Source organism: Nanorana parkeri, unplaced genomic scaffold (assembly GCF_000935625.1).
Source record: "Nanorana parkeri isolate BGI_ZX_2015 unplaced genomic scaffold, ASM93562v1 scaffold188, whole genome shotgun sequence".
Lineage (NCBI taxonomy): Eukaryota > Metazoa > Chordata > Amphibia > Anura > Dicroglossidae > Nanorana > Nanorana parkeri.
In genome coordinates this window covers 1,610,048-1,624,419 of record NW_017306456.1, presented here as the reverse complement: position 1 = coordinate 1,624,419, position 14,372 = coordinate 1,610,048, and the positions used below count along the sequence as shown (strand labels likewise).

The following is a 14,372-nucleotide window of genomic DNA, read 5'->3' as shown; positions in this document are numbered from 1 at the left end:
GTATATATCAGAGGATACCGTATATATCAAAGGATACCGTATATATCAAAGGATACCGTATATATCAGAGGATACCGTATATATCAGAGGATACCGTATATATCAGAGGATACCGTATATATCAGCGGATACCGTATATATCAGAGGATACAATATACATCAGAGCATACGTATATATAAAAGGATACCGTATATATCAGAGGATACCGTATATATCAAAGGATACCGTATATATCAGAGGCTACAGTATATATCAGAGGATACCATATATATCAGAGGATACCGTATATATCAAAGGATACCGTATATATCAGAGGATACCGTATATATCAGAGGATACCGTATATATCAGAGGATACCGTATACATCAGAGCATACCGTATATATCAAAGGATACCGTATATATCAGGGGATAAGGTATATATCAGAGGATACCGTATATATCAGAGGATAAGGTATATATCAGAGGATACCGTATATATATAAGAGGATATCGTATATATAAAAAGGATATCGTATATATCAGAGGATACCGTATACATCAAAATATACCGGTGGCTTCTCGTGGTCAATACATCATAAAGCATTGGTGGTCAACTTACTTGATGTAGGGAGCCTCAAGTGTGGCCCCCTAACATCACCACAGGGCCACGCATGATATTTAGTGAATGTAATGCTGCAGAAAGCTAGATCAGAGACTGAAAACAGACAACAGGAGATGGACAGAGACTACAGGAAATGGTCAGAGACTGGAGACATACCAAAGGAGATGGACAGAGACTACAACATGCTACATGAAAATGGACACCGGAATAAATCTACAGGAGATAGTCAGGGAGACATGCTACTAGACATGATAGGAGGCTGCAGACATAGTACAGGAGATGGATAGAGACTGCAGACATAGTACGGGAGATGGGCAGAGACTGCAGGCATAGTAAAGGAGATGGGCAGAGACTGCAGACATAGTACAGGAGATGGGCAGAGACTGCAGGCATAGTAAAGGAGATGGTCAGAGACTGCAGGCATGGCACCGGAGATGGTCGGAGACTGCAGACATACTATAGGAGATGGTCAGAGACTGCCTGCAGACATACTGTAGGAAGCCAGAACTTCTAATCTGTGCACTAGTTCTCGGGTCAGAAATGAGTGAAGCCATTGGATATGACAGCCAGCATTTTTAAGAAGGAGAGGGCAGTAACTCACAGGCACAGACACTCTCATGTGTTCCTCTATAATACAGGTTTGTGCTGCCTCTGGTTGGTTGTGTTCAGCCTGTATTGACTCTTTCCTGTCATGGCCGCCCCACATTTACATTCTTTTTTATACATAATAAAATGCAGATTTATAGTTTACATCAAGGGAAGAAATGAAATTTGCGGTCCATGTGAAAAGCCATATAATCTGTCACTTTCCGAATAACAGACAGCGTAGCCTGCGACTGGCCCATAAATCTCAGGAATTCCATTCGCAGCATTTCACTCGGAGATTTTGTTAAAGATCAGCTGCATTGTGTCACTTCAGATTGATACATTGTATGTAGATAAAAGAAGAGCATCTGTTGGGTGATATTAGGATCGGCTGAAGTGTATCTAAGCCCAAACCTTGGGTTTTAGTTCTGGATAGGAGTAGGGAAAGGTTAAAGCTCCCCCTCCACCAACATCACCCACAACCTTGAGATTTCAGTGCAGTGAACAGGAAGTCACAAGCATGTGGATTTCTGGCAGGATCAGCAGGTATTTTTATGTACTTGCAGGAAATGTATTTAGCCTGAAAAAAGAAAACTAATTCAGCCACCACCTTTAAAGATTGGTGCACTGCAATATATTAGATATCTGATCTTGGGTTTAGCTACACTTTAAACCTTACGGTGCATAAAGGGGGAAGCTGGCAGTGTGCAGTAAAAAAATATAAGACTGAAGGGAAGGACGGAGGTCAGATATAAGACTGAAGGGAAGGACGGAGGTAAAATATAAGACTGAAGGGAAGGACGGAGGTCAGATATAAGACTGAAGGGAAGGACGGAGGTCAGATATAAGACTGAAGGGAAGGACGGAGGTCAGATATAAGACTGAAGGGAAGGACGGAGGTCAGATATAAGACTGAAGGGAAGGACGGAGGTCAGATAGAAGACTGAAGGGAAGAACGGAGGTCAGATAGAAGACTGGAGGGAACGACGGAAGTCACATATAAGACTGAAGGGGAGGACGGAGGTCACATTTAAGACTGAAGGGGATGACAGAGGTCAGATAGAAGACTGAAGAGAAGGACAGAGGTCAGATAGAAGACTGAAGGGAAGGACGGAGGTCAGATAGAAGACTGAAGGGAAGGACGGAGGTCAGATAGAAGACTGAAGGGAAGGACGGAGGTCAGATAGAAGAGTGAAGGGAAGGACGGAGTTCAGATATAAGACTGCAGGGAAGAACGGAGGTCAGATAGAAGACTGAAGGGAAGGACGGAGGTCAGTTAGAAGACTGAAGGGAAGGATGGAGGTCACATATTAGACTGCAGGGAAGAACTGAGGTCAGATAGAAGAGTGAAGGGAAGGATTGGGGTCAGGCACAAGACTGAAGGGGAGGCCAGAGGACAGATAGACAAACTGAAGGGAAGGACGGAGGTCAGATAGAAGACTGAAGGGAAGGACGGAGGTCAGTTAGAAGACTGAAGGGAAGGATGGAGGTCACATATTAGACTGCAGGGAAGAACTGAGGTCAGATAGAAGACTGAAGGGAAGGACGGAGGTCAGATAGAAGACTGAAGGGAAGGACGGAGGTCAGATAGAAGACTGAAGGGAAGGACGGAGGTCAGATAGAAGACTGAAGGGAAGGACGGAGGTCAGATAGAAGACTCAAGGGAAGGATGGAGGTCAGACCGTCAGATAGAAGACTGAAGGGGAGGACGGAGGTCAGATAGAAGACTGAAGGGGAGGACGGAGGTCAGATAGAAGACTAAAGGGAAGGACGGAGGTCAGATAGAAAATTGAAGGGAAGGACGGAGGTCACATATAAGTCTGCAGGGAAGAACGGAGGTCAGATAGAAGAGTGAAGGGAAGGACGGAGGTCAGATTTAAAGCAGTGAATGGCATCATGAAGATGGTTACATATTGGCTGAAATGGGATGTAGCTGTAAATATTTTGGATATGAATAATTATAATTACAAATATACAATTGTGCTGTCAATCGTTTTGATACAATTATATAACCTGAAAAATATTTTGATTCTCAACTATTCTCCTCTGCTGTCTGCTTTAGAGGGACGGACCGACCAGAGCGCTGGCGATCGTGGAGGACCTGCTCACCTCGGAAAGAGAGTAAGTACCGGAATTGAATTTACGATCTTTAAACGCAGAAGCTAAAGAAAGAAATACAAAGCAAACTGTTTTTGAAAAAATTAATAAATAAAAGTAATAAATAGACATGCAAGCTGCGGAAAAATTTGATTCGGATATTTCATTATTTCCGGATTCGGATCCGAATTTCCGAACTGCATTGGGGAGCTCTCGAAATGCCATTCGGGTCTGGGAGCCATATACACATATTACTAAAGCTGAGCCTCCCAGACCCAAATAGCATTCGGGAGCTCCCCAATGCAGTTCGGAAATTCGGATCCTGGATGCCATTGGGTTATGGGAGCCTCAGCTTTAGTATTATATGTATATACTGTGTATGGCTCCCATGTTGCCGTAACGAAAATTCGTGTTCAGACCCATTGGAATGCATCAAACCGAAAAACACATTTTTGCCCAGAAAAGTCACATGTCCGATTACGTTTTGCTTTTAAACGGAATCCGAATAGGATCCGAAATTCAGAAACGGAAATTCGGATTTGGACACATTCAGATGCATTGGGATTCGGAAATTCGGATGTGTCAGAATTTTGATTTGGAACGAAACTAATTGCACATGTCTAGTAATAAATGAACACACCTTCATAAAAGAAATAATGAGCATGTATTGTTTCTTTGCATTGGAGCCAGTAAAGCATTGCACTCATGATTAGTGGATGGTGGGTGCAATGCTCTGGCTCCTGCAGACTCTTCCTCCTGTCCATGTCTGTACCTCAGTATGGACATTCAATAACATGGACTCCAAATTCAAAAATGCATTGAAACCTTACAAGGGGAAAAATGCTTGTCAGCGCACAAAGGGAAAGCACGTTAATGTGTGACATTGCACCTGCCCAACGCTACAGAAAAACCACACCTCTACTCATACACATAAATGGGCCCTCAAAGACCTGCTGTGTAGAGATGAGCCTGGGCTTGCTGCAAATCCAGTTCACCTGAGTTTGACCAAGCCCGCTCAGAACTGTGACCGCCACTTCCCTCTCCCCAATCAGTGGCAGCTGCGGCAGCGGCATTCCCCGACCCTTTGTGACAGATTGCAGTATTTGCAGTTTTCAGACAATTGTTTTCAGTCAGTTGAGTTGTTGCATCGTGATTTCATTCACTGCTCCTCTCTCTCATTCCCAAGTCTATGGGGGTTATTCAGAAAGGAGCTGAAGGATATAGCCGTAGCTTCGGCTAATCCTTTGGCTCACTTTGGCCACCAGAGCCCTTCGGGTTCAGCCTATTCACAGTAGCCAAGCAGCTCAGCCGAGCCGAACGCATATGCTCGGCATCATTTCGGCTACTCACTCACAGCCGTTCGGCCCCTATGAGAATAAGGACGAGCAGCAGAGAATGAACTGCCGGGCGTTCAGCTCAGCCGATCCAGATTTTGGATCAGCTGAGTCGAAAGGGTCCTTCACTTTGGCTCAGCCTAATATGCTGAGCATCTTCGGCTGAACCGAAGGGAGCTGAAGCCAGCCGATGTACGGCTGCCGTCAGCTGTACTCGGCTGAAGTGAATAGCAAACGGCGTTCGGCTGCCTTCACTTCAGCTTGGTTATTCTGCCTTTGGCAGCTGACTGAATAACCACCTATGAGTCAGATCTGACCTGCCTGAAAACAATGAGATCTCTCTAGGATTAAGTGAGTTTATCTCAGCCGTTCTCTGTTGTTTGTTTTTTTAATATATGATTTATGTATATGTTATATCATGGACGCACCTGTTATAAATTTAGATTTTATTTGTAATTAATCGTTTCTATAAATATTACTTTATAATCTTCTAAACTGAAAAATAAAAGAAATCGGCCAAAATCAAATTGGAGGATTTAAGGCTTCATTCTGATTGGCTGCTGTGGGCATCACGGATACTTTTATTGAACAAGGTTTGCTGTGTTTTACCTTCTGTTGGTAATTATTACTTTCTATTCCAGGTATGTGGAAATGCTGAGACACTTGCACACTGTAAGTAAACTCATATTTTCATCTAATTAACGTTGCAATGTCTAATTTTACATTGTTTTCAGTTTTTTGGCACCTGCTGGGATTTTGGACCACTCATCTATTGCTTATAGTGTAGATCTCGGTGGTCCCAGCAGCTCAGTCTCTTTGGCAGAGGTGCCAAGTCTGCCCCCTGGCTGTGGGAGTGTAAAGTGGTCTCAAGATGAGGCTCCTCCCTCTCCCGGAAGAGTCAGACTCCATGGAAAGGGTTGTGTTCGGCATTCTATCTGTTTGATCTCAATGCTAGAGACCCCAAAAGAAAAAAAAGATGATGATTTGATGCTACAGACTGATCCCATAGCTTAAGGATGAGTTTTGGGTGGACTGACCATTTACGACACCAGCCAATGACGGGCTGACAAGCAGGACAAGAGTGTGTTTTAAAGTCAGTTGTATAAGGTACTTATGGGCCTTGTAGGATGTAAGGAGGGTGGATGCAGCAACACGATGACATCACTGCATGGATCAATGGGGTGACACAGATCAGAGGACCAGCAACAGGAAATAAGGGGATGACAGTAGCACTGGCGCGGATCAACAGGTCAACACTTTGCCTGGAGTTACACTTTAAATCCCTAGGATCAGCAAATATTGTCCTCCTACAAGAGTCATGTGTATCCTTCCTTGAATCTTGGTGAGCTTGGTGCCCTGAGTTCCCCTTTAAAGGAGAACTATGGGGTTAGGGCTTTTCCCCATAGTTCTCCTTAGGGTAACGGGAGGACACAAACTAGCATCCTCCCGTCACTCTAGGCTCGCGGTATAATGAGACGCCGCAGTATACCGCGAGCTGTTGCTCGCGGTATACTGGGACGCCGCAGCTGAAGCGGATCCCGACAATTATGCCGGGATCCACCCAGCTGCGTGACTGACAGCTGGCTCTGCCTATCTAGAGGCAGAGCCAGCTGTACCCGCCCCGTCCGTTCCGCCAGTCAGCGCTGGCAGGTCGGATCGGGGAAGGGGGAATCCAGCCCCTCCCCTGTCACGGCAGAGAGCCGTGACAGGATCGAGAGGTGAGCGAACGCCGGTATGTGTTCCCTCACCTCATGATCTACTGAGCCGACCTGTGACAGTCTCATTGTCACAGGTCGGCTAGAACTATGAGGTGAGTGAAAAGCACACCCCTCATGGTTCTCCTTTAAGGATCCCATAGAAATCAGAGGACAGCTATTTTTGGCTGGGTTGGTTGATGGTGTTGTGTGTCTGTTTGGTCCTCCTGGGAACCAGCAATTGAACTATTCTGATTTCTACTGTCCCCACCATTGGGGGGTTAACATGCTGCCATCTTTTTCATCTTCACATATTCTAAAAGGGTCAGCAGATTCAGCTTTCCAAGCTTATGATGCACCCTAAGTGTGTGCTGCCAGCACAACTGAACACCCTCTCCAGTCTATAAGCTCCAGTCTAGTGGCTTCATCTAGACTCTAACTTCATAGCAAGTGACAAGGTGAGGCAGAGTTTACACGATTGTGTCATCTCTGAGCCGGCATCTCAGTCTAGGAAGTAGATGTGACCCCGAATGATGCCTGGAGAAAGATGGCACCTTCCTTCTGGAGGAAAAAGCAGATAAAGGCATTGTCAGGGGCAGTACTGTGATCTCTGTGAGGGATAGTAAATACCTAAAAGCATTACATTGACACATTATTATGAATATATGCACTTAACATGAAAAAATATAACTGATGATAGATCCACTTCAATTAATATCACTCATCGGGGACTGCAGAAAGGAAGAGACTTCACCCAAGGATGGAGGCATTTAAATCTCAGTGAACTTTTGCATCTCCTGCTCACTCTTATCAGTTACACTGTCCGGGGTAGTGACATGGAGGATGGAAGTGATCACTGAGGGGACATGTTAATAATGCATGTTACAGCCACAAAGTGATTTAATGTGCTGAACACTGAAAGCGCTAAAGACGTTGTCACATGCATAATTGAAGAGACCATTACACTGATTGTGGCCAGGACGAGGTGAGATGAATGGCGTTGAATGGACACACTGGGAGAAGTCCTGTCTGAAGGTGCCGTATATTGTGTAAGTGGCTGGGGGAAGATAAGGGAGATCTATGTGGAATGCTGGGGGTCATACTAAGGAGGAGCTGTATATATTGTTCTGTAGATTGAGATAAGAAGGATAGATGTGTCCTCATGAATATTGCCGAGTTTTGGCCTAACTGGACCTTTGAGTATGGGAAGCCTGATAAAGGCAAACAGCGCTCGACATTATTGCTTGTTGGTTGAGTTATTTGGGTTCTTTCTGACTCCCCAGGCTGGGCAGTGACTCCAGATATTGAAGGCTGTAGAGGGCTACCATCTTGTTGTGTGAGCAGACCCAAGCTACAGAGAAGGGTGAAGCATCACAGTTGGGCTGATGTTGTGGCTAGTTCCAGTGCTCCAGTGGCTCACTCATTGATGGGTATATACTCCCCTACCCTGATGGTCCTCAATGTTTGTATACCTCTGACCATCATACCTATAGAACTTGTTGGACATGCCATTCAAAAACCATGGACATTAATATGGTGTTGGACCCATTTGTAGCTAAATAACCTCTAACCTAAGGCTTCACACAAGGTGGTGGAGGTGTCTGTCGGAATTTGTAACCATTTGTGAGGTCAGGTACTGCTGTTGGATGAAGACCTGGATCACGTAGGGTTAAGGTCACGGCTCTGTGAAGGCCACTCAAGTTCCTCCACTCCAAACTCATCAAACCATGTACACAGGAGGACAGTCATGGTGGAACAGAAAAGGATCTTCACCAAACTTTTACCACGAGGTTGGAAGAGCACAATTGTCTACATTGTCTTTGTGTGATGTACAGTAGTATGAACAGGACTCTTCACTGGAGACACCTGAACTCCATCATTCAGAGGGTTGTCCACATACCTTTGGCCATATAGTGTATCTGCAGGTCTATGGCTTCCATTCCTTTTCATAGAATACATTATACACACAATACAGTTGCATCATTGTAGCGGTTTTCCTCGTTTCCATTGTACCCCTGGTTCTTTCATTCCATGTCAGTCCGGATTCTGCCTTCATTTTGTGGCAGGCATTGCTACCAACTGTTCTTCAAATCTATGGTATGTGAACGATGTGACCACACTGCCCACACTCTTCCCCTTCACTATTCAAAGTAGAAAAGCCTAAATCTCTGCACTGTGTTTCATAAACAGTTTCAGCTCTTTAATAAAACACTGCTTCTGTCCTTTTGCTTTCATCCTTTTTTGCATATCTGTGCTGGCGATCTCCCGCATACACTTGGCAACCAATTCTTGTCTACATGCACGCCAGCGTTGGCATATCTCAGGGCAGGTTTTGCTGATGGTGAGAACAGTGGACCATGCCTGCATCAGGTGTGTTAAAACAGGCATTTGTAGTCGTCAATTGGATGGGGTGACAACAGAGGAGCACAATTGGGAGACAGGGACAGCAAAAAGTTTGCCAGCACACTCACCAGCCAGCATGCAAAAAAAAAAAAAACGGTCTCACCGCTAAGGTTAAAAACAGAGGTTTTAGATACACGTCTTCTGCAGAATATGTGAAAGCCGCACAGCCGCGCCAAGGCTCATCTGTGTAGTGCGGTCCTTACTCTAACCTATGAGAGTCTCCATCTTGGAGCACAGGTAGCATCAGGTGTGTTGAAACAGGCATTTGTAGTCGTCCATTGGACGGGGTGACAACATAGGAGCTCAATTGGGAGACAGGGACAGGGTGTTGCCACCCTATATCAGGAAGTGCCTTAACAAGGACCTCCATGGCAGGATCACCAAGGATTCATATTAAACCTTAAAATGGCTGTTGAAATGACATTAATATGTTAAAGTAGAACTCCTGGCAAACAAAAAACTTACACTTGCAGTGGATACCACACACTGCAAGGGTTAAGTGCTAATTTTTTCTAGGGGGCTCAAATAAAGTAGTATTACTCACCCAATCCTCTGACACACCGGGCTGGTAGACTGGTCCCTACAGCCTCTTCTCCCCAAGGCTCCGATCATCATCACATCTTTTGCAGGTCCATTGACTTGCATTGGATGTAAGGACGCCAAGGCCAGAGCAGAGGGGGAGAGAGGTGAGCGCTGACCACCGTGGGACTGAGGATCAGGTGAGCATGTCTGCTTTATGTTAGCCCCCTGGACAAAAACATACAATTAACCCTTGCGGTGCAGGGGTAGCCCGATTGGAGGGCTAAGGACCCGTAGTCCTTCTTTAAAGCTTATATGAGTCTTTCATGATTGGATTTACTAGCGACGCTTGTCTCTAACTGTCACTTAAATGTGCGCAAAAATGAAAGTCACTGAAGCAACACGAGATGCAATTTCTCCTCCACCGGAAAATGCTAGCTGCCTGGCTGTTATGCCGACTTCAGTGCTCAGAGTCACTGCTCTGGTAGAAATACAGAGATCAGGAAAACCAGACGTCCCTGTCTGCATGGCTGCCACAGCTTAGTGACTCGAAATATTCATCGGTTGAAATGGCTTCTTTGGCCCTTTAAACCAGCCCAGTGGTCTTTAAACTGTATGCCATGTGCCCGGTGGGCGTATATTTACATGCTCAGAAAATATGCGTTCTCATGTGACCTCTGACACCACAACAACAACAGCCTACGAATTGTGTGTCGCAGACCCCGGGGTATGAAGGAATTCGTCTACGCCATTCCCTGCTTTGCATAATGTTTCCTACGCAGCCTCTAATGTCACATTATCATTGCTGCAGCGGCCCGAGCCCAGACCCGGGAGCCCGGCCGGTGACGCTGGTGGGCCCCGTGGGCCGTCACTGTGCGCCGGCTGTTTCATGCTAATGCGCAGCGAAGGCCCAGCGAAGGCCGGCCAGCTTGTATCCTGGCAGAGCGAGCGATCTGACACCGTCAACAGAGGCCTCATTCTCCTTCCTCCGATGAAGCCGGAATCCCAGGCAGCTGAGACCCGTCCTTTTCACTGACCTGCCGTATTCATTCTGCTCACCCCTACGCCGCGAGGCCAGACCGCCGTGTCCACGAGACAATCGGCTATTAAAGCCGAAGCTCCGGCTTATGCATAGAGCGAGGAAATGTTAAAACCATTGTCAGGGCAAAAAAAAAACTTTCATTGAAATATATTCCTCAATAGCAACAAAGGATATAAATCCACTTTGTGTGCACCAAATGCCTTTGCAAGTCATGTTACCTTGTTAAAATAGCAGTGACATTATCGATGTGCTGTGTATAGCCTGTACAGAGAGCAGAGCTGTGGGAGGGTCCAGTAGGCCACACCCACTACAGGTAACTACAGCAGGGGGCGGAGACAAGACCTGTACAAGGAGAGAGAACAGCAGTAACCGGTCTTTATTACAGGAGGGGGCGGAGACAAGACCAGCCACCCAGCACAAGGAGAGAGAACAGCAGTAACCGGTCTTTATTACAGGAGGGGGCGGAGACAAGGCCAGTCACCCTGCACAAGGAGAGAAAGCAGCAGTGACCGGTCTTTATTACTACTCCAAGTCTCACTCTGGATTACTGCACAGATGTGGAAGAAATCATGCTCATGCATGTGACGTGCATGCGCGGCCATCTCTGTGATACCTGCCGACAGCCATCTTGGTGATGGACGCCGGCAGAGAGAGGAGGGGACGTTCACCTGGTGGGATGAGGTATGCCGCCGGGTCCCCTCCTCTCTCCTGCAACTGTTGGCTCTCGGTCCATGACAGAGTGCCTGAATTTTCAGAGGGGGTGACACCAAAATGACTGTCAATCATTTTGGTATCACCCCTCCAATGGCCACACCCCCCTTGTGACGCCACTGCTTTCAACATTGTTCACAGTGGTAGAGCTGTTTGTACAGCAACAAGTGAAATCTGAAGGCCGTTCACCAATCTGCACATGTTCTGCTCCTTATAACTTGGTGTAGGTTGAGAAGGATGGTGCGATTTGTTGTTACAAGGTATCAGAGTTTTTCTAAACTTTATTGATATGTTACAAAATTCAAGTCAATGCACCGCAGCGCATTGTGACGCCATGACATGCAGTGCTTTGCGTTGCGCAGCGCAGCATAACAATGCAGAATAAATGTTATTCATTTAGAGTTTCTGTCTACTTAACCTTTAAAGATTGTCCTCAGGCTGGCGAAACTATTTGGAAGGGTGAGCGGCACCGCGGGCCTCCCCTCCCTCTGCTTCCTATGGGCACGAGACAAGAAGAGCACAATGCGGGCATTCTGGGCTGAATGGCACAGCGTGGGTGGCTGAGGTGCCATTGTGCTGCCGTGCTCTCAGACGGGCAGGTCACGTCTGAGGTGGATGTGCTTCCTGTCTTGGAACTGTGTCATCTGAAGCTGGTGATCTGGGCCAGATTCGGGATTTGGGACGGCTCTGTGACCTGAAAAGACCTCTCCCCCGAGTTTAGCTTGGGATTTAATTAAATATTTATATTTTAAGTAGAAAAGTGATCGTCACCCAGCGCCTTTGTATCACCATTTCAAAAGGACGTGTTAGGCTATATTTGCACTATACACCAGCGGATCTGGATGGTCATCTGGCTGATGGGGCATAAAGGAATGATTGGCAATGCTCCAGCCACTGTCCCGGAATGTGAAACAGTCCTCTTATTTTTGGGATATGTGATGGAAGGAAACATGTGAACAGCTTCTGTTCTATGAAGGCCTTACTGTGCTCTGTACCGATTCGGTTGGAGGCCTGTTTGATTCCTTTAGTCCCTTCTCACCATAACTTGTATGGTTATACTGCCCGAAAAGGATATATCCAAGAGGCTGATCAGAGTTCAATTTGCTTTAATGATTATAAATACGATCACTTAAAACAGTCAATGTGTTTTGGGGGACAAACCTCCCCCCGTTCATCAGGGCTTAAAGCTGAACTCCGGAAATTATCTTTTATGGATGCTTACATTGGCCCAGCTTGGGTCCATGGAAGAATCCAAAACTGATCCCCAGAGGGCCACTGGGGATGCTGAAAATTGGTGTAGTAGTCCATGCTACATACAGTCAGTGCTGATTTCTTCCAGCTGTGGCTCAGGTGGCTTCCCCTCAGCACACTGAGCACAAGGAGTCCCTTTGCTGGGTACCGCGGCCATTCAGAGAACACTTTGTATTTATTTTGCTGAATACAAGTCATTCTCTGATTGGACGAGGCACTATGAATTTCATTCATATTATATTTCAACCCCTGACGAAGCCACATCAAGAGCAAGACATGTTTCCTCAGCCCGCTCTCTCATCCCGAGACATTGGAACTCGACAAGTTCCTACGGTGAAGAAGCGGACAGGGGAACTTTGTCGCATCATGCATTTGGAAATGCTGACGGCACACTTGCACGATAGACATTCTGCATTCAACAAAATTTGGACGCCCTGGCGTGTGTATATGGACTCAGACCATTTCAAATCACTTTGATCTCACTACATGGTACTTACCTGTCTCATGTACAACTTTGCGCAACCATATAAGATGCCGCTTGGACATTTTCTTTGTCATTGGAACTTCTTTACTTGTCGCTCCTTTACCCTCTTAACTCCTACATACCCCCAGTTGGTCTTTTTTTTTTCAAACTGCGCCCGGGCTGAATTGGGAACATTGTTTCCAAACCTGACCCACTTGTTTACTGTATACCTGTACACCGTTACCTTGTACTTGATTGGTCTTAATCACCTGTATGTTCGATACCCACGTATTGTTAAAAAAAAATTCTGAATAAAAACTTATTATGTAAAAAAAAGGGAGCAATTGTGTACTTAGAGGATAAAATAAAGTAGGAATGAGAAACAGGGGACTGAATTTGATAAATGGCAGTTTGAGAGAAAGAGAATTAATTTAAGTAGCAAATGCAACCTCCTTCTGAATTCAGACAAATGGAGGAAAAGTAAATGAATTATAAAGATGTTTTAAACAAAAATGAATAAAAGTTGAACATTTTATGTAACTCTGATGGGGCTGAGGTACATTTGATGAGGTACGTTATGGTTGTCGGGTATATTTTAAACCCCTAAGGTGGAGTAATAATACCTGAAAATAAATCTGATGAAGATGATGATTGATCAGTGATAAGTTATATCTGGATGGGTCAGTGATAAGTTATATCTGGATGGATCAGAAGGGGATGAATCAGTGATAAGTATTATGAGGATGGATCAGTGATAAGTTATATCTGGTGGGGGATCAGATGAGGATGGATCAGTGATAAGCAATATCTGGATGGATCATAAGTTATATATCTGGATAGATGAGAGGAGATCCGTGAGAGGATCTGCAGTATTATTGGTTAGTAACATTAACATTATATCACCAAGCTAGTTTTATTTTGCTCTGCTGCTGCTTTTTAAAGGCATCTCAACCTACAACTGATATTTTAGTTTGGTGAGGACATCGATGGGCTGAACCACCATTCCTGGGCCACTGTGCCTGAAATATGGCACTGTCTTAGCTGTAGATTAGACACTGTGTGGGGGGAATTTATCAAAACTGGAGGAGACAGAATCTGGAGCAGGTACCCATGGCAACCAATCAGAATCTCTCTTCAGTTTGCTCAGGTAAAATTTGAAAATGAGACAGAGAAGCTGATTGGTTCCCGTGCCAATCTGCTCCAGTTTTGATAAACTCCCTTCTGTTTATCTGACTTTGTATAAATCGCAGATTCTCCCTTCTTTTCTTTCATACGCAGGAATTCAGTATAGCACCAGTTTAGTGCAGTGACTGGAAAGGACACATAGCATCCTGTTTTCCCCCTGTAGGACCATAATGTGGTATAAAATGATCTGCTTTTATCCGGCCTGCATGTCTCTTGGTAAAGTCACTTGAGTAAAAGCATTTTTTCGGAGAAAAAGGTTCTCAAAGGGTTGTTTGTATCTTGCTGTCTGTTGATCCTCTGTCTTCCAAATAACACCCCCATGTTATGGAGAAGAGAAAATGGGGTGTTCTGTTGTCCCATCCATGCTGCTAATTCACAGATGCACTACAGTTAATCAGCGTTGTCACCCTAGGACAGGAAGTGTGTTAGTGGCAGGATCACCAGGTGAAAATAAAGGAAATAAAAACCTGGCATAAGAAAACG

General features: G+C 45.4%; 1 protein-coding gene across 1 annotated transcript in view; it reads left to right on the top strand.

Annotated features, from left to right (window-relative positions):
• Positions 1-14,372, top strand: part of FGD5 (FYVE, RhoGEF and PH domain containing 5) — a 116,699-nt gene that overhangs the window by 44,492 nt on the left and 57,835 nt on the right. The window contains exons 4-5 of the mRNA XM_018555248.1: positions 3,253-3,311; positions 5,263-5,293. Coding sequence (XP_018410750.1) covers positions 3,253-3,311; positions 5,263-5,293 — 90 coding nt within the window. The remainder of the gene's footprint in view (positions 1-3,252; positions 3,312-5,262; positions 5,294-14,372) is intronic.